Here is a 25,840-nt window from a genome sequence, read left to right on the forward strand (position 1 = left end):
CCATTGTCATCGATAGCTTGACCAGAAATAGTCACAAATTGCACTTTTCCCCCCATACTTCCTCTTTATGTAGACATAAGCACACATGGCACCATCGAGGTGCGGATGTTTACTTTCTACACGAGTTATTTTTCAGTTTCGTCCTAAGAACAGATTGTAGTGGTAAAATAAAAATGATACATTTTTTTGGTGCCAATTTAGGCTAAATTGAATTCTAAACGTCACCCCGGTCAAAACGGGCTCTGCGATGGGCCTGCGCTGGTGTTCCAGTTTAGCCAACGTTATTTTGCAATTTTCAGCCTTGGGTGAATTTCGACTTGTTCTATTGTCCAGCCTACCCCTGGTTCTGCCGAGTGCACTTTTAAGACAGCCCCATAGCCGCAAGTGCATAATATTCCCCCATTGAAAGCCAACGTAAAGTCACTTTTTGAAAACGGAGAAAATAAAGGTTATACCTTGCGCTCTGCCATCGGAATTAAGATCTTCAGTTGAAGATGTATTGACGAGCAAGCTCCGAATATCTAACCACTATCCAAACTGGAAACAAACCTACTGCGGTGAATCTCGGCTGACATTAGCTGGAAAACTACGCTAGGTTAGCGTAGCTGTTTGAAAATGATACCAACAAAGGTGAGATGGTGTCGGCAAGAGCAACTAGCTAGTCATTATTGTAATGAAACAGCAGGTCGTTACATTATATTAAAAAGTAACGTGTTACTTAGTCAACATGTTATTTGTTTAAATAATCATTATCTAGCAGTTGCTCTTACCGACACCATGTCCCATCCTTAGCGAGTTAGCCATGTGAAATAACAAAGACATTTTAATTTGCTAGGATTCAGGAAGCCAACCTGGCTTGCAGTTTGAACCAACTAAAGTTAGCTAGTAGCTGTAGCTAGCTACGTGTCTCTGGATAAGCGCGTCAGCTAATTACTAAAATGTAATGTGAACGTTGGCTAGCAATGACCAGCCAAGACCGGTGAATCTAACAACACGTCAGTTTGTTAATGTCAGGGGCGCTATCTTGCTTGATAGCTAACTATGTTTTCTTTTCAGCTGAGTAAGAAGGACCCAACCCCTCAGCTCATCCCAGCAAAACAAGCAGAGAGTAAAGACAGTGTGGGGTATCCAGAATTTTGACTAGTCACTCGGTCCAGTTTATTTGGCTTTACGACCCTGGATCAGAGCTGTGTTGAAACGCACCAGAACAATCGCTTCGACGAAAATAACGTTAACGCAAGGTATTGCGTTTTAGTCAGCTAGCTTGTTGAAGCTTAGCAAGAAAAGTGCACGTTTCAGAAATGGCCACAGCCGGAACAGTTCATTCAGGTCCAGCGAGTTCCACTGGTAAGTACACATTCTCTCTGATACCTATACACCAAATAGCTAAAGTTACTCGTTTTGATGATCAGGTCTTTGAGACTCATCCTGTAGTATGTGGATTGCTCTTTAAATACAGCCATGTGACAGAACCCACCTTTGCCAAGTACACAACTCCTTGTCCTAGGGTTGGCATTGTTCAGTAGGGCACAACATATTAGCCTCTAACAGGACCATAACCATTTACCCCTCCCATGCCATCCCATCCCACCCCACAGATGTGCACACTCAGTTCTGAAGGAGGCTATCCTCAGAGGTACCAGTGTGTCTGTGTGAACTGGTTGACATGAACTATTCCGGTTCTGTCAATTTAGGCCTGTGAATGTTTGCATGCCTTGTTGTCTTGGAAACTGATTCAGCTGCCAATAGCTGTAACAATTGGTAACTGATGACATCCCATGTATGCATCTTACTCCTTGGGCAATGTCATTTTAATAATAATAATGTATTCCATTTCTATTGCGCTTTTCGTAACATCAAAGCACTTCAAAAGCAAGCAATACATCATCGTTAATAGCCTAGCTATTTATTAATATTTTGTATTCAGAGTCTTAGGCCACAGAATGTGATGTCTTGACACCTTTGAATGTATTCATGGCCAAATCACCTTTTGTATAAATTGGGTCTAAGGAGGTTTTTGTGTGTGTTTTTAGACTGGTTGCGATTGGCATGACCAGCAGCTCTACGATCTATTACACAGTGCTGTGTGTGTGCGGTAAACAATGGCACTCGTTGACACTTGTTCTTTCTGTCCCTCAAAAAAAAATATCTCAGTAGGCTCAACTGGGACTCAGAAGATAGCTTCTTTAGAGGTGAGAAGATGATGTACATTGGTTTTCATGCCAATAATTTATGCTTTCAGTAATCCCACTCATGTATATAAAGTAGGCTCACCAAAAGGTTGTGTTATGTCCTTTGTCTCTTCCTGTGACTCACTACTTCTCCTCTCTTCCACTCACAGGTTCTAGGGTCCTCAGGCTCGTCTCAAACTATAAAGAAGACTATTGGCCACCGTGGGCTTGACCCCACTGGGGAGACCACCTACAAGAAGGTCAGAGTTCTTGGTCAACTCCCATTCACACATTGTAACAGACCTCATCTTTCCTACTTAAATGTTTTTCTTATGAATGAACATATTCAGTCCCTGTTGTCAGTTAATTACATAACCGCCAATCATATGTTTAGTCTTGTGAAGATACATCTGCTGGTTTCAAAATGTCTCATCTATTTATGTTTCCCCATTTGAAGAGGTCATAGCAGTGTATTCACTAGGAACTAAATGTGACAAAATGGGGAGGGACTTATCTGAATTTGTCTAATAGGAACACTAGTTTTCATTATATATGTGTGTATGTATGTATGTATGTGTGTATATATGTATTTGCTACGGTGTGCACCCCAGGCATGCACTTCAAACTCAGAGCACTCTTCTGCTGACTTTAACATGTGCATATGTTCAACCTGGGAAATACGTTCTCTTCCTTTCTATTCAATCTCGATCTCTGCTCTGCCCTCCTCCAGACTACCTCGTCTGCCCTGAAAGGTGCCATCCAGTTGGGCATCACACACACAGTGGGCAGCCTGAGCCAAAAACCTGAGAGAGATGTACTCATGCAGGACTTTGAAGTGGTAGAGAGCATCTTTTTCCCCAGGTGTGTGTGATTTATTGACAGGAAAGTATAGCGGGAGTATGTGTTTCTGTTATGTTTTTATGTCAATATTTCAAGTTTGGAATTGTGACAAAGAAGTAGGTTAAATAATCCCATTTTTACCATGGCATTGTTAAATACTTGTTTCTGATTGGCTTGAAGGGCATTCTAGAGCTTGCATTATTTCCCTATAAAGCATGGTATATTTGCACGGTAGAATTCAATGGCTATAGTTCATTCTTACATACCCTGTTTGAGCTACTTTTGAAAGCAAAAGTAAAATTAAACATTGGCATTGTTGAATTTTATTTTCATAATAGCAAGCTAGGATTCATGGTTTGGTTAGCTAAACTAGCAATTCTGTTTGTTTACCAAGGCAAATACTATAGCTATTTAGTAAACTTGCTAGCTACTTCAGTGGATGTTGAACACATTTCTAGCGGCAAATGTGTTAAATTATAGCCATGATATTCAAAGGGGTATTCAACTCGTGGCCCTATGCGCTTTCTGGAAAATAATGCAACTCCGTGGAAGGTTAGTTCCACTCTGTTAGCGGGTCGTGGAACATACCTCCCACTTTGTTCATTATTTTCCAAAGAATGCATAGCCTCTCGTTGATTATCCCTTAATGTTCTCATCTGCTTTAATTTTGCATTCTTAACAAGTGTAGAATTGTGTTTATGTAAGTTCATGTTCTCTGTCTGCAGTCACTTGACGTATTAATCACACTCCTCAATTTGTCTTTAGTGAGGGCAGTAACCTGACCCCAGCCCACCACTACAGTGACTTCAGGTTCAAGACCTACGCTCCCATCGCCTTCCGCTACTTCAGGGAGATGTTTGGTATCCGACCAGACGATTACCTGGTACTACATTCTCTCAACCCACCTTGAAAGGCAATACTGGAAGTGGAATGGTCTATTTACCAGTTGAAAGCCCAGTCTCGGACAGCCGCCTGTCCCTTTTTTAATAGCTGGGCAACAGCAGATATTTCAAATAAACGCCTGGTAAATTAATTTAAGAGGATGGCATACATTTTTTACATGGTTTAATGGTTGATTTGTTGCATTACATAATTCACTAGTGACTCCAAGAAATGATTGCAATCGTCTGTTTTTATTGCCAGTAAAAAACTGCTAGGCATTGGCTGCTAGCTAACAGCTGCTGCTAGCTAGCTAACAGCTGCTGCTAGCTAGCTAACAGCTGCTGCTAGCTAGCTAACAGCTGCTGCTAGCTAGCTAACAGCTGCTGCTAGCTAGCTAACAGCTGCTGCTAGCTAGCTAACAGCTGCTGCTAGCTAGCTAACAGCTGCTGCTAGCTAGCTAACAGCTGCTGCTAGCTAGCTGGCAAGCACAAAAACAGTCAACAACTTCGGAGCACAGACCCCCAGAAATTGTCTGATCGCCCTCTAGTGGCAAAAGTAAGAACTGCAGAAAATGCACAGTCAACGAGGATAATCATTATTATTTTTCTCAAAATAGAGGCATACTAAAGACAAGAGAATGTGACACTGTGTCTAAATGATAACACATTAGTGCAGGAAATGTATTAAAAATGCAGGATTTAACAATTTAATTATTAAGGAAATAGAAGCCTGTCTCTAATAAGTTCCAGTTGTGTCCAGTGATTTAATTAAATAGACTCCTGGCCTATTAATATAAGTTTGATGGTAACAAATAATGAGTACTGTTTTTGTTGCAGTACTCGCTGTGTAACGAGGAACTGATTGAGCTGTCCAACTCTGGAGCCAGCGGATCTCTGTTCTACGTCTCCAGCGATGACGAGTTCATCATTAAGACTGTGCAGCACAAAGAGGCTGAGTTCTTACAGAAACTATTGCCTGGCTACTTCATGGTAAGCGAGTGAGTGTGGGTACGCCTGTACATGCAATAGTGTGTGTGTCTGTGTGATGATCCATTGTGTACCCTATGTTTTGTCCTTTGAGTTACCAAGTTCACCTAGTAGTTGCTGCACAATTCAATCTTTGTCCTGAATGTTTCCTGATTTATTGAGTGTGTTGTATTCTATGCTATGAGTGGATTTGATTGACATAGTTGGACCCCAATCCTTTCCCCTCCACTCGCTCTCTAGAACCTGAACCAGAACAAGCGAACCTTGCTGCCAAAGTTCTACGGTCTCTACTGCATCCAGGCAGGAGGAAAGAACATCCGCATTGTTGTCATGAACAACCTGCTCCCGCGCGCCGTGCGCATGCACCTCAAGTACGACATGAAGGGCTCCACCTATAAGAGACGAGCCTCGGCCAAGGAGCGAGAAAGGGCTGTGCCCACGTTCAAGGATCTGGACTTCATCCAGGACCTTCCCGATGGTCTTCTGTTGGAACCAGACAATTACAACGCCCTCAGCAAGACCATCCAGAGAGACTGCCTGGTGAGAGGGAGGGAGAATGGGTCTGTAGAGGTGTTTGTGGGTGGTGGTGTATATTTTAGGGCCAGGACAATACCAGTATTGTGATTAGAGGTCAACCGATTATGTTTTTTCAATACCGATTATTGGAGGACCCAAAAAAGCCGATACCGATTAATCAGCTGGTTTTAATTGTTATTTTATTTATTTATTTATATATATATATATATATATATATTTGTAATAATGACAATTACAACAATACTGAATGAACAATGAACACTTATTTTAACTTAATATAATACATGAATAAAATCTATTTTGTCTCAAATAAATAATGAAACATGCTCAATTTGGATTAAATAATTCAAAATTCCTTGCTCAGAACATGAGAACATATGAAAGCTGGTGGTTCAATATTCCCAGTTCTTCAATATTCGGGGTTAAGAAGTTTTAGGTTGTAGTTATTATAGGAATTATGACGCGTCGACTATTTCTCTCTATACCATCTGTATTTCATATACCTTTGACTTTTGGATGTTCTAATAGTATTGCCAGCCTAATCTCAGGAGTTGATAGGCTTGAAGTCATAAACAGCGTGTGAATCAAGCATTGCTGGCAAATACAGTAAAGTTTGAATGAATGCTTACGAGCCTGCTGCCGCCTACCACCGCTCAGTCAGACTGCTGTGTCAAATATCAAATCGTAGACTTAATTATAATAAACACAGAAATACGAGCCTTAGGGCATTAATATGGGCAAAACTTGGAAACTATGATTTTGAAAACAAAACGTTTATTCTTTCAGTGAAATACGGAACTGTTCCGTATTTTATTGAATCCTAAGTCTAAATATTTGTTACATTGCACAACCTTCAATGTTATGTCATAATTGTAAAATTCTGGCAAAATAGCTCGCAACAAGCCAGGCGGCCCAAACTGCTGCATATACCCTGACTCTGCGTGCAATGAACGCAAGAGAAGTGAAACAATTTCCCTAGTTAATATTGCCTGCTAACATGAATTTATTTTAACTAAATATTCAGGTTTAAAAAAATATATAGTTCTATGTATTGATTTTAATAAAGGCATTGATGTTTATGGTTAGGTACAATCGTGCAACGACTGTGCTTTTTTCGCGAATGCTCTTTTGTTAAATCATCCCTCGTTTGGCGAGGTAGGCTGTAATTCAATGATAAATTAATAGGCACCGCATTGATTATATGCAACGCAGAACAAGCTAGTTAACCTAGTAATATCATCAACCATGTGTAGTTAACTAGTGATTATGTGAAGATTGTTTTTTATAAGAAAAGTTTAATGCTAGCTAGCAACTTACCTTGGCTCCTTGCTGCACTCGCGTAACAGGTGGTCAGCCTGCCACGCAGTTTCCTCATGGAATGCAATATATTCTGCGTCCAAAAATGCCGATTACCGATTTATGAAAACTTGAAATCGGCCCTAATTAATCGGCCATAATCGATCAACCTCTAATTCTGATACTTGTTAGTATCGTGGCAAGGAAACGAAACACAAAGTGTATTTAACCTCAAACTCTGACGCCGTGTCGTTGCATTTTCTAAACAACGTTTAATATTGTATACTACGCTAAGTATATTTTGGTTTCAAAATGTAAGTCGATTTCCAAAAAGACAAGAACTGTAGCTTTCATGGGTGGTTAACAGGCTAAACAACTGTTTAACCACTCAGCGTTTAACGGGTTCACTTTTTTAGGAAAACAAATCCAATTGTATTTGTCACATGCGCCGAATACAACAGTGCAGTTTTTTTAAGTAAAAAATATTTGGTATAAAATAAGCTGAAGAAACAAAAAAAAATGACACAAAAAATCAATACGAAGCTATATACAGGTGGAGCCGGTACAGAGTCAATGTGTGGAGGTACAGGTTAGTCGAAGTAATTGAGGTAATATGTACAGTACCATTCAAACATTTGGACACACCTACTCATTCAAGGGTTTTTCTTTATTGTTACTATTTTCTACATTGTAGAATAATAGTGGAGACATCAAAACTATGAAATGACACAAATGTAGTCATATAGTAACCAAAAAGGTGTTAAACAAATCAAAATGAGTTTCTTCAAAGTTGCCACCCTTTGCCTTGATGACAGCTTTGCACAAGCTTGGTATTCTCTCAACGAGCTTCACCTGGAATACTTTTCCAACCATCTTGAAGGAGTTCCCACATATGCGGAAAAACCCTTGAATGAGTAAGTGTGTCCAAACTTTTGACTGGTGCTATAGGCAGGGGTGAAGTGACTATCCATAGATAATAAACAGCGAGTAGCAGCAGTGTAAAAAAGGGGGGTCAATGAAAATAGTCTGGGGAACCATTTGATGAACTATTTAGCAGCCTTATGGCTTGGGGGTAAGAGCCTTTTGGACCTAGACTTGGAGCACCGGCACCATTTGCCGTGCGGTAGCAGAGAGAATGGTCTATCACTTGGGTGGCTGGAGTCTGACAATTTTTAGGGTCCTGGATGGCAGGAAGCTTGACCCCAGTGATTTACTGCGCCATACGCACTACCCTCTGTTGCGCCTTGCTCGGATGCCGAGCAGTTTCCATACCAAGCGGTGATGCTCTCGATGGTGCAGCTGTAGAACCTTTTGAGGATCTGGGGACCCATGCCAAATCTTTTCAGTCTCCTGCAGGGGAATAGGTGTTGTCATGCCCTCTTCACGACTTTCTTGTTGTGTTTGGACCATGATAGTTTGTTAGTGATGTGGACACCAAGGAACTTGAAATCGCTCGACCCGTTCCACTACAGCCCTGTCGATGTAAATAGGGTTGTGCTCAGCCCTCCTTTTCCTGTAGTCCACAATCAGTTCCTTTTGTCTTGCTCACATTGAGGGTGAAGTTGTTGTCCTGAATCCACACTGCCAGGTCTCTGACCCCCTCCCTATAGGCTGTCTTATCGTTGTCGGTGACCAGGCCTACTACCTTTGTCGTCAACAAACTTAATGATGGTATTGGAGTCATGCTTGGCCACACAGTCATGGGTGAACAGGGAGTACAGGAGGGGTCTAAGCATTCACACCGCCAAACTTACCCTAGTAAAACTGACTATCCTACCGATCCTCGACTTCGGCAATGTCATCTACAAAATAGCTTCCAACACTCTACTCAGCAAACTGGATGCAGTTTATCACAGTGCCATCCGTTTTGTTACTAAAGCACCTTATACCACTCACCACTGCGACCTGTATGCTCTAGTCGGCTGGCCCTCGCTACATATTCGTCGCCAGACCCACTGGCTCCAGGTCATCTACAAGTCCATGCTAGGTAAAGCTCCGCCTTATCTCAGTTCACTGGTCACGATGGCAACACCCACCCGTAGCACGCGCTCCAGCAGGTGTATCTCACTGATCATCCCTAAAGCCAACACCTCATTTGGCCGCCTTTCGTTCCAGTTCTCTGCTGCCTGTGACTGGAACTGCTGCCTGTGACACCAACTTCAAACATCTATCTGAGCAGCTAACCGATCGCTGCAGCTGTACATAGTCTATCGGTAAATAGCCCACCCAATTTTACCTACCTCATCCCCATACTGTTTATATTTATTTACTTTTCTGCTTTTTTGCACACCAATATCTCTACCTGTACATGACCATCTGATCATTTATCACTCCAGTGTTAATCTGCAAAATTGTAATTATTTGCCTACCTCCTCATGCCTTTTGCACACAATGTGTAACTCTGTTGTCTGTTCACACTGCTATGCTTTATCTTGGCCAGGTCGCAGTTGCAAATGAGAACTTGTTCTCAACTAGCCTACCTGGTTAAATAAAGGTGAAATAAAAAAAAAATGTGATGAGCTTTGAGGGCACCATGGTGTTGAACACTGAGCTAAAGTCAACAAACAGCATGCTCACGTAGGTGTTCCTTTTGTCCAGGTGTGAAAGGTCAGTGTGGGGTGAAATAGAGATTGCATCATCTGTTGGGATGGTATGCGAATTGTAGTGGGTGTAGGGCTTCTGGGATTATGGTGTTGATGTGAGCCATGACCAGCCTTTCAAAGCACTTCATGGTACATACATGAGTGCTACAGGTCGGTAGTCATTTAGGTATGTTACCTTGGCATTCTTGGCCCCAGGGACTATGCTGGTTTGCTTGAAAAATGTAGGTATTACTGACTCGGTCAGGGGCAGGTTGAGAATGTCCATGAAGACATTTGCCAGTTGGTTAGCACATGCTCTGAGTACGAGTCCTGATAATCAGTCTGTCCCTGCATCCTTGTGAATGTTGACCTGTTTAAAGGTCTTACTCACATCGGCTACGGAGAGTGTGATCACAGTTGTCTGGAACAGCTCTCATGCTCTCATGTATAGTTTAGTGTTGCTTTCCTTGAAGCAAGCATAGAAGGTATTTAGCTCGTCTGGTAGGCTCGCGTCACTGGGCAGCCCCCGGCTGGGTTTCTGTAATAGTTTGCAAGCCCTGCCGCATCCGACGAGTGTCAGAGCCGGTGTAGTAGGATTTAATCTTAGTCCTGTATTGACGCTATGCCTGTTTGATGGTTCGTCGGAGGGCATAGTGGGATTTCTTATAGGCGTCTGGATTAGTGTCCCGCTCCTTGAAAGTGGCAGCTCTAGCCTTTAACTCAGTGCGGATGTTGCCTGTAATCCATAGTTTCTGGTTGGGAAACGGTCACTGTGGGGACGACGTCGTCGATGCTCTTATTGATGAAGCCAGTGATTTAAAAAAAAATATAAATATATATATATATATATATATATATATATATATATATATATATATATATATATATATATATATATATATATATATATATATATATATATATATATACATTTTTTTTTTAAATCACTGGGTTCATATTAATTATTTAACTAGACAAGTCAGTTAAGAAAAATTCTTATTTCCAATGACGGCCTAACCCGGACGACGCTGGGCCAATTGTGCGCTGCCCTATGCGACTCCCAATCACGGTCGGATGTGATGCAGCCTCTTGCACTGAGATGCAGTGTCTTAGACCACTGCGCCACTTGGGAGCCCAATGGTATACTTCTTAAGGTCATCGTGTGAATCCCGGAACATATTCCAGTTTGTGCTAGCAAAACAGTACTGTTGCATAGCATCTGCGTCATCTGACCACTTCTGTTTTGTGCGAGTCACTAGTACCTCTTGCTTTAGTTTTTGCTTGTAAACAGGAATCAGGAGGATATAACTATGGTCAGATTTGTCAAATAGAGAGCGTGGGATAGCTTTATAAGCGTCTCTGTGTGTGGCGTCAAGGTGGTCTAGAGTAAAAACTAAAAAGTTATCTAGTTGCACATCTCAGAGTAGGAGTGTAGTTCTAGAATCGAGTCCCCTTTGTCCATGTAATCTTATTCCTTTTAATCTAAAATGCTAACTTGATCCTAAATTGGTACTCAAAATTCTTCTGAGTACTGACTAGGGCTGTGGTGGTCATGACATTTTGTCAGACGGTTACTGTCATGCAAATGCCTGCTGGTCTCACGGTAATTGACCATTAATGAACATAAACATGTTTAACATGTTACTCCAGGGCTGCCGGTATACAAGCCTCTGATGCACGCCATTGGAATATCTACATTTTAAAAAGTTGAATAAACCCATTTAATATATAACCATCACATTATTTATTTTAGGCAGGTCTAAAGAAACATATGAGGAAAATGTATTTCAGAAGAACCAAATATCAGTCATTTTACTGTATGTTATCAGACTATGTGCCATACCATAGGCTGTAGGCTAGTTAATTTAGCAGACAAGATATGCTTAAGTCCTGTGGCATTATTTTATTGTAAGAATAATATAATTGAACGTAGCTGAATAAAATTACATTTTACACTCAACATAGCCACTCACTCTGGAATGGGAAAAATATATCATTTGAAACCGGTCCTATACACTAGATTTAGTTATTTGGCAAATGTAGTTGTGAATGATACAATCCTTAGAATGTCTTAGAGATAAAAACAGATATGGGCTACATGATGTGACTACAGGTTATTGACTATTTGAAAATGTCACAAAAGCTTGCACTCTGTTCCTTGCTGCAGGCTGCACACCCTGTTCTCTCAAGTGATCATATTTTCACTAATCAGACTATTCTCAATTGAATCTTGTCTTTAACTAATATGAAAAATGTGTTTTGATTTAGAATGTCCCTTTATGAAATGGGTAAGAACAAGTGCAGGGGGAAAAATACATGTCATTTGTATGCACTCAAATACCAAGTGGAGGCCACTCGGTTTTATAGCAGAGCAGCTGAGAAATAAGTATAATAGCAGCTTGGATCCTCTTTTTAGTGGCAGCCATCAAAACTCTGCTTTCACACGGGATTGCATTGAGAAATGTCTGGCCTTATAAGAACACTTATTTCACTTTACGCATTAACCACTGTGCTTGAGGAGCACGCAGCCTTCCTTTGCGCAACAGGTGATATTCCGCCCAAACTCTGTATGCCACAGGCTTTCTAACCATGTTCATGCAGCTATCCAATGCTTAATGGTGAAATCTGTTTGGGAACATCGATTGTGACATGTTTTCACAATGAAACATATTTCAACTGTTGACAGCCTCTATCTCTGCGCGCTCGAGAAAGGAATGAAGGAGATGGAAACGTATGGTGGTGAGATATTCTGTAGCTAAAGGTATTGGGGCAGCAGCGTAGCCTAGTCGTTAGAGCGTTGGACTAGTAACCGAAAGGTTGCCAGATCAAATCCCCGAGCTGACAAGGTACAAATCTGTCGTTTTGCCCCTGAACAAGGCAGTTTAGGAACCCACTGTTCCTAGGCCGTCAGTGAAAATAATAATTTGTTCTTAACTGACTTACCTAGTTAAATAAAGGTAAAATAAAATTGTCAGGCTGATAGTTATGAAAATATAAAAGCCCTATTATTCATAATCAAATTCACTACAATTGTAAGCCGCCCTGCACAGCATTGCCATAGTTCCTATACGTTCTCTCTGACTCATGGACAGAAAGTTTGTAGCGTAGCATGAGGTAACCAGTCCATCCAGTATGCATAAATATTTGGCAGCGATTACAGCCTCAAGTCTTCTTGGTTATGATGCTACACACTTGGCACACCTGTATTTGGGGAGTTTCTCCCATTTATTTTGTGCAGAACCTCTCAAGCTCTGTCAGGTTGGATGGAGAGCGTTGCTGCAAAGCTATTTTCAGTTCTCGCCATAGATGTTCGATAGGGTTGAAGTCCGGGCTCTGGCTGGGCCACTCAAGGACATTCAAGAGACTTGTCCTGAAGTCACTCCTTTGTCTGAGCTGTGTGCTTAGGGTCGTTGTCCTGTTGGAGGGTGAACGTTCGTCCCAGTCTGAGGTCCTGAGTGCTATGGAGCAGATTTTCATCAAGGATCTCTATACATTGCTCTTTCTCTTTTCCTCTATCCTGACTAGTCTCCCTGTCCCGTCTCTGTAGCACATACCCACAGCATGATGCTGCCACCACCATGCTTCACAGTAGGGATGGTGCCTGGTTTCATCAAGACGTGACGGTTGGCATTCAGTCCAAATAGTTCAATCTTGGTTTCATCAGACCAGAGAATCTTGTTTCGCATGTTCTGAGAGTCCTTTAGGTGCCTTTTGGTAAACTCCAAGCGGGCTGTCATGTACCTTTTTACTGCGGAGTGGCTTCTGTCTGCCACGCTACCATAACTGCCAGATTGGTGGTGTGCTGCAACGGTTGTCCTTCTGGAATGTTCTCCCATCTCCACAGATGAGCTCTGTCACCTCACTGACCAAGGCCTTTCTCCACCGATTGCTCAATTTTGCCGGGCGGCCAGCTCTAGGAAGAGTCTTGGTGGTTCCAAACTTCATCCATTTAAGAATAATGGAGGCCGCTGTGTTCTTGGGGACCTTCAATGCTGCAGACATTTTTTGGTACCCTTCCCCAGATCTGTGCCACAATCCTGTCTCAGAGATGTACAGACAATTCCTTCAACCTCATGGCTTGGTTCTCGTTCTGACATGCACTGTCAACTGTGGGACCTTATATAGACAGGAGTGTGCCTTTCCAAATCTTGTCAATTGAATTTACCACAGGTGGACTCCAATCAAGTTGTAGAAAGATCAATAATGATTAATGGAAACAGGAGCTCAATTTCGAGTCTCATAGCAAAGGGTCTGAATACTTGTGTAATTAAGGTATCTTTTTAAAAATGTGTAATACATTTGCAAAAATGTCAACTCGTTTTTGCATTGTCATTATGGGGTATAGTGTGTAGATTGAGGGGGGATAAGGCTGTAACGTAACAATGTGGAAAAAGGAAAGGGGTCTGATTTACTTTCCGAATGCACTGTATAAGCTCTAATATGGGTGTTCTACATGCAACGTCTTAAATGCTTTGAATTAATCATCACCTTAGAAAGCACTGTCCATTTTGTTGTTTGGCTCTGAAACAACACCCACAACCATGTTTTCCACTCAGTTTCAACCTGTTGTTGAGCTTCTTTCTTCAAATTGATCATGGTGAGGTAATGAATGAAATGTAGCCTAACAGTGAGTTTTAAAAGCATGATACTGTTTTGATGTGATTTTCATTTGCATTGATCTCAGTGGTTAGAGGAACAATCGAGCACTGAGTACCAGGCCATCAGCGGCCTGTTGGTAGTTAGTGAGTTGGGTACTACCAACTCATGTCCAGAGTGCATAAGAGGAGATTACCGTGACACGGAATTTGACTGCGGTCATGACTGCCAGTGTGGTGGTAATACGGTCACCGCAACAGCCCTAGTCCTGACTCCTTTATCCCATGTAGCTGCTACAGAGCTTTAAGATCATGGACTACAGCATGCTGGTGGGGATCCACAACCTGGAGCAGGCGGCCCGGGAGCGGGCTGGAGAGGAGGTGGCCGACCAGAGGCCCCCACCGTCTCAGGGCCAAAAGTCCCTCTACTGCACTGCCATAGAGGCCATCCAAGGAGAGGCGCACGGCAAGGGAGCAGTGGACACTGAGGACAAGTGAGTATTATGCATTCTCTTTTGTTTCAGGAGCGTAAACAAGGCCAGTGATTGGTTACCTTGTATGTCCGCTACACATCTCAATTTGATCATTAGACACGTTACGTCTGCATATCTGAAGTAATAGGATATGTATTCTAGGCTGATGATGATAAGTTCATGTTTGTTAGTGTATTCATGTATTCTCTATGTCCTTGTAGCATGGGAGGTATTCCAGCACGCAATTCCAAGGGCAAGAGGATGCTGGTGTACATTGGTATAATCGACATTCTGCAGTCCTACAGGTAACGAACTACTGCTCTTATTGTACGTAGTGGTATATTAATAGTTTTGTCTGCATTTGTGTCTGTCTGAAGTATGTGTGAAACTATGAATACATTAGGCTGTCCCTCCAGGATTTTGCAATTCTGCAATCGCAAGAGTTTTCGCAAAATCCACAATTCTCCGAATTTTATGCGAGGACTTGCAAATTTGACCAATCACCGCACTATTACCGAATAAAACGGTCAACTTATACAACTGTCCGATCACCGCACCAAAAAGAGGGCTCTCAGTTTTAACCAATAGCCACACTTTTACATCATAAAATGGTTCAATCAAACAACACGTTAAATGTTTTCCCCCGTCAGCCCATTTGTGACAAATTGGACAAAATCATTGCAAATTGCCTAGCTAAATATCTGAATTGCCTCTGCAAAATGAAATCATTTTGGCCCACAACTATCGCCAAAAAACGCTGCAGAGTCCTGGAGGAATTGATTAGGTTGATAGCACGGTTGGGGTCAATTCAATTTCAGTTAATTCAGCAAGTATACTGATTCCAGTTCTCTTCAATGTTTTTCAATTGGGAAGAATTGGAATTTGGTTTTACTTCCTGTATTGACTGGAATTAAATTGCAAGTGACTCCAACCCTGGTCTATAGTAAGCAACCCATGTCTTGTGTTTGGTCAGGTTTGTGAAGAAGATCGAGCACTCCTGGAAAGCTCTGGTCCATGATGGGGTAAGAGTTCAGACACACTATCCTCTGTGGTGACCTTTTTCATACGCTATCTGGTATTTTAAACCCCTCTTTCTTCCAGGATACAGTGTCAGTGCACAGACCATGTTTCTACGCTGACCGCTTTCAGAAATTCATGTGCAACACAGTCTTCAAGAAGATTCCATGTAAGCGCTTGAGTGTTACTCTACAAAACCTCTACACAATGGCTGCGTCCTGATTCTCTACCCTTCTCTAGAAGTGTGCACTCCCCGTCATGTATTGATAAGGAATTAACTATTGTGTGGATTACGGTGGAAACTCCTTCCAGCCATGCTTGCACCAATACAATGCTTTTAAATGCATAATGGGGCGTGAGCGAGTGCACACTTGTTGAGAAGGGTAGAGAATCGGAACTCAGCCAGAGTAGCAGTCCTCTCACCACTCCTTCCTCTCCATTTCCCCTCCAGTGAAGACATCCCCATCAAAGAAGACCCGAGTGGGGACCCAGGGAGGCTTACGGAGGGCCAACACTGCAAGCTCCAGACCCTTTCCATTCCCCCAGCCCAGCAGTAGCAGCAGCCTAGTAGTCCCACACTCCCAAAGTACAGAGACTGAGGGAGTCAGCGGTGAGCAATGGGAGGAGGAAGGGAGGGAGGGTATTGGAAGAACTTTAATGTGATTTTATAAATTTATTAAGGATATAGTTGTCACTGGAAGTTGCAGTTGAGAGCACGTATTAGTGGTCGATACCTTTTACAAAACAAATGATTAATGTGTTGTCCCTCCTCCCAGTGGTGCAGTCAGGATGCCCTGACATACCACCAAATACCCCCACACACGATGTTGTCACCAGTAACTCTGTTGAAACAACCCTCTTCAATTCCTTGTTGGGAAGCTCGAAGCTCGCTACCACAGCTCCCTCCGTCAGGTTTGTTTGTGTCTTTCGCCAAGCTGTCTTGTTACACTGTTGTATTGAGTAATTTCCCATGGTCTCATCACTGCATCACATCTGTGTCATGTTTATATGGTTGAATCATGTTTATTAATCTGTCCTCTCACAGATCTGTGGGAGAGGAGGTCCATGAGGCAGCCAGTACAGAGGACGCTAGCACCCCCAAAAGGTAAAGAAGGGAAATGCATTCCCAGACCTTTCCACTATAAGGTATATGCTCTACACACAAACAAATTATATCTCTTGTCCTCAGTTTTGAAGCAGTGACCTCAGTGTCGTCAGTTAATGAGTGCATCGGTGGATGTGACGTCATCTCACTCAGTGACATAGTTCCTCAGACAAGCAGCTGTTATGTAAGTATGCGATACGTTAACCGGTCAATACCTATCATTGTCTAACAATGAAAATATTCAATACCTTAACCCTGGGGTGTCAAACTCATTCCATGGATGGCCTAGTGCAGTGGTCACCAACCTATTCTGAGACAAGATCACTTTCGCAGTCAAAAAGCAAGCTGAGATCTACTGCTCAGATTGTTTTTGATTTTTTACATTAACCTCACACAAACAGTTTTGTAGGAATGAGGTTTGGGCAGTAGGCCTAATACATTTTCACAGCATGATTGGCCTGCCAATATTGTTAATCAGACCATATTTCAAAACTGGAGCATTAATAAGAAAATAGATCAGTTGGTTTAGCACTTGTGAGGCACTGTGGAGCATGAATTGAAGTTAGCTTTTTTATTTTACTGGACTGATGGTACCTGCATCTGACGAGGTCAAATCACGACGTCAGTGATCTTCAGGTCAAAAAATCGGAGCTCTAGAAAGATGCCAGAGTTTGACTTGGAATTCCGAGCTGGATGACTGTTCAAAACAATTTTTCCCAACTGCTTTCTCCTTCCGTTCCTCTGGTGTGATTGACCAGAGAGAGGGGACACCGTCTTCCACCTGATGGTGAAACTCGAGTCGCACCGCATCTGACTCATGCACAAATTCATGTTGTTCCTATGACCAGAAAAAGTTAAATATTCCTTTAATACAGCAGCGCTTTGCTGTATTCGTTGACAGTCTCTGGTAATAGTTTTAAAAGTTATTCAATTTAATGTAGGCTAGTAGCCTATTAAACTTGGCTGTGGCCAGGGTCATGGAAGCTCTGTAGCCACGGTGATTTGAACTATCTGATTGGGCAGCGCAGTAGGTGCACTCGATTTTCCGGGTAGGTGGAGTTTGTCTCATGGGAACACCCTGCTTACCCGGTGCGCAGGACTTTTGAATCAAGTGCACCTACCGGCGTGATAGGCTAAAATCAAAAGAAAAATCAGACAGATGAGCCAGATGATTTTTCTTTTGATTTTCCCATGATGTCAAGCAAAGACGCACTGAGTTTGAAGGTACAGGATGGCAGGAACAACTGCCCGAGTTACACCAGGAATGCACAATCCCTCCACAATCCCAGTGCTCAGACTGTCCGCAACAGGCTGAGAGAGGCTGGACTGAGGGCTTGAAGGCCTGTTGTAAAGGCAGGTCCTCACCAGACATCACCGGCAACTACGTCGCCTATGGTCACAAACCCACCGTCGCTAGACCAGACAGGACTGGCAAAAAGTGCTCTTCACTGACGAGTCGCAAGTTTGTCTCACCAGAGGGGATGGTCGGATTCGTGTTTATTGGCGAAGGAATGAGCTATACACTGAGGCCTGTACTCTGGAGCGGGATTGATTTTGGAGGTGGAGAGTCCGTCATGGTCTGGGGCAGTGTGTCACAGCATCACCAGACGGAACTTGTTGTCATTGCAGGCAATCTCAATGCTGTGCGTTACAGGGAAGACTACCTCCTCCCTCATGTGGTACCATTCCTGCAGGCTCATCCTGACATGACAATGCCACCAGCCATACTGCTCGTTCTGTGTGTGATTTTCTGCAAGACAGGAATGTCAGTGTTCTGCCATGGCCCGGATCTCAATCCCATTGAGCATGTCTGGGACCTCGGCGGGTGAGGGCTAGGGTCATTCCCCCCAGAAATGTCCGGGAACTTGCAGGTGCCTTGGTGGAAGAGCGAGGTAACATCTCACAGCAAGAACTGGCAAATCTGGTGCAGTCCATGAGGAGGAGATGCACTGCAGTACTTAATGCAGCTGATGGCCGCACCAGATACTGACTGTTACTTTTGATTTTGGCATCCCCATTTCTGTTATTCCACTTCTGTTAGTCATATGTCTGTGGAACTTGTTCAGTTTATGTCTCAGTTGTTGAATCTTATGTTCATACAAATATTTACACATGTTAAGTTTGCTGAAACAAAATGCAGTTGACAGTGAGAGGATGCTTATTTTTTTGCTGAGTTTATTACACGTGTGTGTGTGTGTGTGTGTGTGTGTGTGTGTGTGTGTGAACTCACATTTTTCCCTAAAAATAAGTTGAACAAAGTATTTGGTCTCCACAATTCTTTATTTCACTGTTAATAGTACAGCACCTTTTGTTTTTGATTCAGAACTTAATATATCAATTTATTAAATCTGAAAATAAATAGAAATGGCATTGACAATATTGACATCCTAGACTTAATATTTGGTAGCACAGCCTTTGGTCAAAATAACTGCGATCAAGCGCTTCCTATAACCATTGATGAGCTTCCTGCACCTCTGTACTGGTAGTTTGGCCCACTCCTCTTGTGCAAACTGCTCCAGTTCTCCCAGATTAGAAGGGTGCCTTCTCCTATCTGCTGTTTTCAGATCTCTCCACAAGTTTTCAATGGGATTTAGATCTGGACTCATTGCTGGCCACTTCAGAACAGTCCAACATTTTGTCTTGCATGATTCCTGGGTGCTTTTTAAAGTGTGTTTGGGGTCATTGTCCTGCTGGAAGACCCATCACCCTCGACGGAGACCCAGCTTGCGCTCCAAAATACCTTGGTATTTACCTGATTTCATGATGCCATGCACGTTCAAGGCACCCAGTGCTAGAGGCAGCAAAGCAACCCCTAAACATCACTGAACCTGCTCCATGCTTGATTTTCTTTGAAAGCTTAATTTTGTGTTCTGTAAACATGTGCTTACCAAAAATCTCAAATTTGGTCTCATTTGTTCTCCCAGAAGGATTTTGGCATGTTCAGGTGTGTTTTTGCATATTGGAGTTGGGCTTTATGTCTTTCTTTCAGCAGTGGAGTCCTCCTGGGTCTCCATATAACCCCCTTTCATTGAGTTGGCGACGGATGGTGCGAGTTGAAACTGTCGTACCTTGTGTCTGAAGGTCAGCTTGAATCTGTGTGGCAGTTGAGAGGAGCTTTCTCCACCATTCGAACAATCCTTCACTGCAGTCTTCCATCAAGTTCCCTTGCGGCCACATCCAGGGAGGTTTGCTACAGTGGCATGTGGCTTAAACTTCTTGATAACATTACTTACGGTGGAAACAGGCACATCAAGGTCTCTGAGATTGTCCATGCTTGGCCACAATCTTGTCTGACCTCCTCAGATAATTATCTGGTTTCCTTTCTTTTGTCCATGCTCATTGTGGTCCACACAGTGACACAAAACAGAAGAATGAGTCCTTTTCTCTATTGGTTGAATATGTGATTTTAATGCAGGCACCTTCAACTCACCATAGATTAGTTCAATTCCAAAGTAAATGAGAATCACCTGCTTGTAGAAGGTGCCAATAATATTGTTTGGGCCATTTTAGGATTTCTTTGTGGAATTGGCTAAGATTTAGTAAATTATTCAGATGTATTTATTTTTGTTCAACTACATACCAAAGACCTATGTGGATACCAAAATATGTTTTAATTTCAAAAGTTTTCTGGAAGAAATTGTGCGTTATCTGAAAAAAGTGCAAAGGGTACCAATATTTTTGGCCAAAAGTTTTGAGAATGACACAAATATTAATTTTCACGGAGTCTGCTGCCTCAGTTTGTATGATGGCAATTTGCATATACTCCAGAATGTTATGAAGAGTGATCAGATGAATTGCAATTAATTTCAAAGTCCCTCTTTGCCATGCAAATGAACTGAATCCCAAAATAACATTTCCACTGCATTTCAGCCCTGCCACAAAAGGACCAGCTGACATCATGTCAGTGATTCTCTCGTTAACACAGGTGGAGATCACTCTGTCATGCTGATTGAGTTTGAATAACAGACTGGAAGCTTCAAAAGGAGGGTGGTGCTTGGAATCATTGTTCTTCCTTTGTCAGCCATGGTTACCATCAAGGAGACACGTGTCGTCATCATTGCTTTGCACAAAAGGGCTTCACAGGCAAGGATATTGCTGCCAGTAAGATTGCACCTAAATCAACCATTTATCGGATCATCAAGCACTTCAAGGAGAGCGGTTCAATTGTTGTGAAGAAGGCTTCAGGGCCCCCAAGAAAGTCCAGCAAGCGCCAGGACTGTCTCCTAAAGTTGATTCAGCTGCGGGATCGGGGCACCACTTGCTCAGGAATGGCAGCAGGCAGGTGTGAGTGCATCTGCACGCACAGTGAGGCGAAGACTTTGGAGGATGGCCTGGTGTCAAGAAGGGCAGCAAAGAAGCCACTTCTCTCCAGGAAAAACATCAGGGACAGACTGATATTCTGCAAAAGGTACAGGGATTAGAATGCTGAGGACTGGGGTAAAGTCATTTTCTCTGATGAATCCCCTTTTCCGATTGTTTGGGGCATCCAGAAAAAAGCTTGTCCGGAGAAGACAAGGTGAGCGCTACCATCAGTCCTGTGTCATGCCAACAGTAAAGCATCCTGAGACCATTCATGTGTGAGGTTGCTTCTCAGCCAAGGCTCACTCACAATTTTGCCTAAGAACACAGCCATGAATAAGGAATGTTACCAACACATCCTCCGAGAGCATACATCCATAATAATAATAATAATACATCCACCTGACAGGGGTACAAAAACTGATGTAAACAGCATGATCATTAAACAGGTGCACCTTGTGCTGGGGACAATAAAAGGGCACTAAAATGTGCAGTTTAGTCACACAACAGTGCCACAAATGTCGCAAGTTTTGAGGGAGTGTGCAATCCAGGCTGTATCACATCCGGCCATGATTGGGAGTCCCATAGGGTGGAGCACAATTGGCCCAGAATCGTCCGGGTTTGGCCGGAGTAGGCCGTCATTGTAAATAATAATTTATTCTTAACGGACTTGCCTAGTTAAATAAAGGTTCAATTAAAAAATACAAAAAATCCAACTGATTGGTTCTGCCACAGGGTCTGCAGCCCAGACTCCCAGTGAGTTCAGTTGTTCCTCATGGCAGGCTAGAGCTAGCTATGGTTAAGTGGAGCAGGCATGGTGCTCTTGCAATGTACGGGGACATTGGCTGTGCTGATGGACTTTATCCTCAATCGGTAGACGACGTGAGACAGAAAGTAACATTCTAGTACGGAACAGTTTTTCATATTCTAGTGTCGAAAAAGTACATACGTTTCAGTATACCTTGCAACACTAATGTACATGTGCTCAGGAGACAGCAAACTTACCTGGATCCAGGGCCAGCTCCACAGTTTGTTGTTCAAAAGGGTGACCAAAATGCATATTTACAAAACAAACTAAAACAAAACACTGTCAAGCTGAGAGGTGCTCGCTCTCAAGTTGGGATCCACATGATTGGCTGCACCTGTGGGCTTTATCAAGGCTTGACAGTTCAAATTGAACCCAGTTGCTGTTGCCCCCCTGGGAATTAAGTGTGGAAGTGGTAGTGTAGAATCATGCTCCTAAGACCTATCCTAATATTCCGTAACACTCTCAATACCTCATAGGGCTGGACGATATATCAAATTAATTTAAATGTATGTTTTTGCGTAATAATCCAAATGCCTGTATTTGAGTTTTATGGCCGTTTATGTCCGCTTGTTCTCATGTCTGTCTTGTCATTCGCTCCTAATGACGAGATGCTCATGTCTCTGCCCTAACAATGGGAGTTGTTGTCCCAAAGGCGGGAAGGCAGGTGACAAGCTTAGGTCCAAAATAAGCCCATAAAAACACATGGTGCTAATTTTGGACAGGTTTTGGCGAGTGAAACCGGAATGATGAAGGCTGCTTATGGAACAAAAATTGTGTTTTCATAGACTTGAAAGCCAGATGGGTGATTTTATTACAAAAAAGCTAGTTTGATCATATTATTAGTGGGGCTTATATTTAGCCTAATTTCACGCACCCTGAAGTCATTACGTTATTGCTGACTGTTTGAAATTCAGTGAATTTTACCTTTAATTGTACAACAAAGCTTAATTTAGAGAGAGAATTTAAAGATCCCCATAAATTTGAAAAATTATTTTTAGGCCATATCGCCCACTCCTAGCCTCAACCTCTCAGTACCAAACAATGAAAATACTAATCATAGATGGCACACAGGTGTTGTCTTCTGAAGGTAAGTTCCATGATTGACTGGGAAAAGGCCAAACTGGAGTTCTTTTTTTGTTGTGGTTTGAAACTTATCTAATCAACCTCTTTCTTTTTTTGCAGTGAACAATTTACTGTGAAAGACTGAAATGGACTGTAATGTGAGGACAATTAGGTCAAAGCAAGTCAATGGATGGGATGAGTGTAAGATGAAAAACTTTTTGAAGGCCTAATGAAAGAGAAACAATGGAAGGATAATGCGACAGATTAACAGAGGGGAAACAGAGAAAATAAAGACTAAGAGGACTACATTTGGAATGCTACACACTCCAGATGCTATTATGGGGACCATATATCCAAATTCCATTGATGGGCTCCTTCTTGTTTAAACTTTCCAAACCCTGCACGGGATTAGGTAGTACTGTGTCACAGTGCATGGGTGCCTTTTCAATTAGACCACAGTTGGTGGTGTATTAGACAAGTACATCTGAGTTGTAGTGCATTGCATCTCCGAACGGGTGCCTCTGTCAGGACCTGCACATCTCTGAAACTAAGAGACTCCTAGTATTGTTATAGTCGAGGCAATGGTAGACATGCTACATTAATAAGTTGCCTTATGTGAGAAGAGAAGAGGCTAAACAAACCTTCACAACAGTGACCAAATGGCGTCAAGACTGTTTCTCCCTTTTGTGATTCATTCATCCTGCCTGTGAATTGGATTGCTGGAGATATTCCATATTGAGCTTTCCTGTACTATACTATCATTACGTTATATTGGTATATATATGATTTTATTCCAAACTGTGGCACTATGACAGAATGCCACTTGGTGTTCAGAAGTACTGTTTGAATAATTTTTTATTAAAAAAAAAATTCCCTGTGACATATTTAGATGTTTGGCCTTGCTCCACAAGCTCACTGTGAATGTTACTACACACCCTGTATGCTGGAATGGCTAGAATGTACAGTGTTTGGTAAACCCATTAAGAAAGTATTTTAGGGCATGAAGCCAGCAGGGCCTATAGTTTCTGGTGTGTAAAGATGGGTCTTAGCTAGCGCTTCGTGGCATGAGACAGTTTGGCCAGAGGGACTCAGTCTGGAAACAGTGTCCCCTTATAGAACATGAATTTACTATGGAAAAGCACATATACAAGGATCAACAAATAGTTTCTCAACAGGATTATTTTTAGGGTATGAAAGAATACTTCTAATGATCCCCTATACATTTTTATAACTCATTCCACAACCAGAATCAATATAGAATGATTTTACACCGTTATAATTCCTATGTATAATCCATACCTTTTCTATAACAGGAAGCAGCCACAGCACTGCTGTAGGTGATACTTGAGGGTTCAGGTGTGAAATGTTGTCCCCTTTTGATGTTTCCATTGATCCCCAATGACGAAGGTGTTATTTAAAACAATATGACAGGTTCAGCCATAGAGGTACACTGAACACTAATATAAATGCGACATGTAAAGTGTTGGTTCGATGTTTCATGAGCTGAAATAAAAGATCCCTAAAATGTTCCATATGCACAAACCCTGTCAGTCAGCATTTCTCCTTTGCCAAGATAATCTATCCACCTGACAGGTGTTGCATATCAACAAGAAGATTAAACAGCATGATCATTACACAGGTGCACCTTGTGTTGGGGACAAAATACCACTCTAAAATGAGTTTTGTCACAACACCACAGATGTCTCAAGTTTTGAGGGAGCTTGCAATTGGCATGCTGACTGCAGGAATGTCCACCAGTGCTGTTGCCAGAGAATTGAATGTTAATTTTTCTACCATAAGCAGCCTTCATCATTTTTTTGAATTTAACAGTACATCCAACCGTCCTCACAAACACAGACCACATGTATGGGCGGGTGCCGTGTTGGTGAGCGGTTTGCTGATGTCAATGTTGTAAACAGAGTGCCCCATGGTGGATTATGGTATGGGCAGGCAAAAGCTACGGACAACAAACACAATTGCATTTTATCGACGGCAATTTGAATGCACAGAGATACCATGACAAGATCCTGCGGCCCATTGGCATGCCATTCATCCGTCGCCATAACCTCATGTTTCAGCATGATAATGAACGTGTCGCAAGGATCTGTACACAATTCCTGGAAGCTGAAAATGGCCCAGTTTTTCCATGGCCTGCATATTCACCAGACATGTCACCCATTGAACATGTTTTGGATGCTCTGGATTGATGTGCACAACAGCATGTTCCAGTTCCCATTAATATCCTGAAACTTCACATAGCCATTGAAGAGTGGAACAACATTCCACAGGCCACAATAAACAGCCTGATCAACTCTATGCGAAGGAGATGTGTTGCACTGCATGAGGCAAATGATGGTCACACCAGATACTGGCTGGTTTTAGTAAAGGGTCATGTTTTTTATTTTTTAACTACTATATTCATTATCATTCTGCCAGACAATGCATTGTCCCTATATTAAAGAAATTAGCAAGCTATTTTAATATACAGCTGCATTACATTTGAAACCTCTAGAGTAACTATGACACACAAAGCCTATGTTTGTAAATAGTTATATTTATTAGTATTTTCTCATTATTTATTATGTCTGTCTTCAAAATGCCTTCTCCAAAAATGTATTATGTACCGCAGTGATTGTATGCGATATTGAGTAAGAGGTAGATTGCATTTCTCGTAATGAAACTAACATTCAACTGTCAAACTTTTCCTATTTTTCTGTGCTATATTTTTGTAGTGACTATTACAACTAACATTCCTGTTAAAATGCTTAATGTCAAGAGTTCAACAACCTGGTATGATTGCTTTTCTTTGTATAAACTATGTGTGGGTGTGGGAATCACTGAAATGCCTTTTCATGTGTTGTCAATTGCCTTTCCATGTTCTTCAGGGACTGGCATGTTTTCATACTGTATTCCTACCTGAATTCATTAAAGATCAAGAATGAAAAAAATGCCTTGTAAGTGGAAAATACTTTAGCAGAATTTACTGTGTGCTGTTTATTTTATTCCAAATGTTTATGATCAATATGCTTTGTGCAATGATTACATATTTGGGTAATCAGAAAAAATCAAGGGTCTTTGAGGTAAAGTGTGATCAAACGTACATCTTTTAGTGGGGTGAAGTGGCGAAAAAGTAGGTATAAAATAAATGGAGCCCACATACTCAAGCTCCACCACATACATACTATTC

The 25,840-nt window shown here is 42.1% G+C and overlaps 1 protein-coding gene across 3 annotated transcripts; it reads left to right on the forward strand.

Annotated features, from left to right (window-relative positions):
* Positions 1 to 331: 331 nt before the first annotated feature.
* Positions 332 to 25,601, forward strand: LOC139373297 (phosphatidylinositol 4-phosphate 5-kinase type-1 alpha-like). Of its 3 annotated transcripts, none has more exons than XM_071113650.1 (17): positions 332 to 595; positions 1,057 to 1,347; positions 2,155 to 2,192; positions 2,342 to 2,431; positions 2,902 to 3,032; positions 3,777 to 3,894; positions 4,730 to 4,882; positions 5,120 to 5,419; positions 14,181 to 14,383; positions 14,584 to 14,667; positions 15,336 to 15,384; positions 15,464 to 15,548; positions 15,831 to 15,989; positions 16,156 to 16,291; positions 16,425 to 16,484; positions 16,569 to 16,668; positions 22,774 to 25,601. In XM_071113650.1, the coding sequence occupies exons 2-17, from the start codon at positions 1,302 to 1,304 to the stop codon at positions 22,774 to 22,776; spliced, it is 1,755 nt and encodes a 584-aa protein (XP_070969751.1). In that variant the 5' UTR covers positions 332 to 595; positions 1,057 to 1,301; the 3' UTR covers positions 22,777 to 25,601. The 3 variants fall into 3 exon arrangements, with proteins under 3 accessions (XP_070969751.1, XP_070969752.1, XP_070969753.1); XM_071113651.1 differs by having other exon boundaries at positions 358 to 557; XM_071113652.1 differs by having other exon boundaries at positions 369 to 595; positions 2,158 to 2,192.
* The last annotated feature ends 239 nt before the right edge of the window (positions 25,602 to 25,840 follow it).

Source organism: Oncorhynchus clarkii, chromosome 18 (genome assembly GCF_045791955.1).
Source record: "Oncorhynchus clarkii lewisi isolate Uvic-CL-2024 chromosome 18, UVic_Ocla_1.0, whole genome shotgun sequence".
Lineage (NCBI taxonomy): Eukaryota > Metazoa > Chordata > Actinopteri > Salmoniformes > Salmonidae > Oncorhynchus > Oncorhynchus clarkii.

Bases quoted from the DNA above. Each gene is read 5' to 3' on its own strand.
- LOC139373297 (XM_071113650.1), top strand. From the start codon at position 1,302: ATGGCCACAGCCGGAACAGTTCATTCAGGTCCAGCGAGTTCCACTG. The intron at 5,420-14,180 runs GTGAGAGGGAGG...TATCCCATGTAG, and splicing joins CCATCCAGAGAGACTGCCTG to CTGCTACAGAGCTTTAAGAT. The intron at 16,485-16,568 runs GTAAAGAAGGGA...TCTTGTCCTCAG, and splicing joins GACGCTAGCACCCCCAAAAG to TTTTGAAGCAGTGACCTCAG.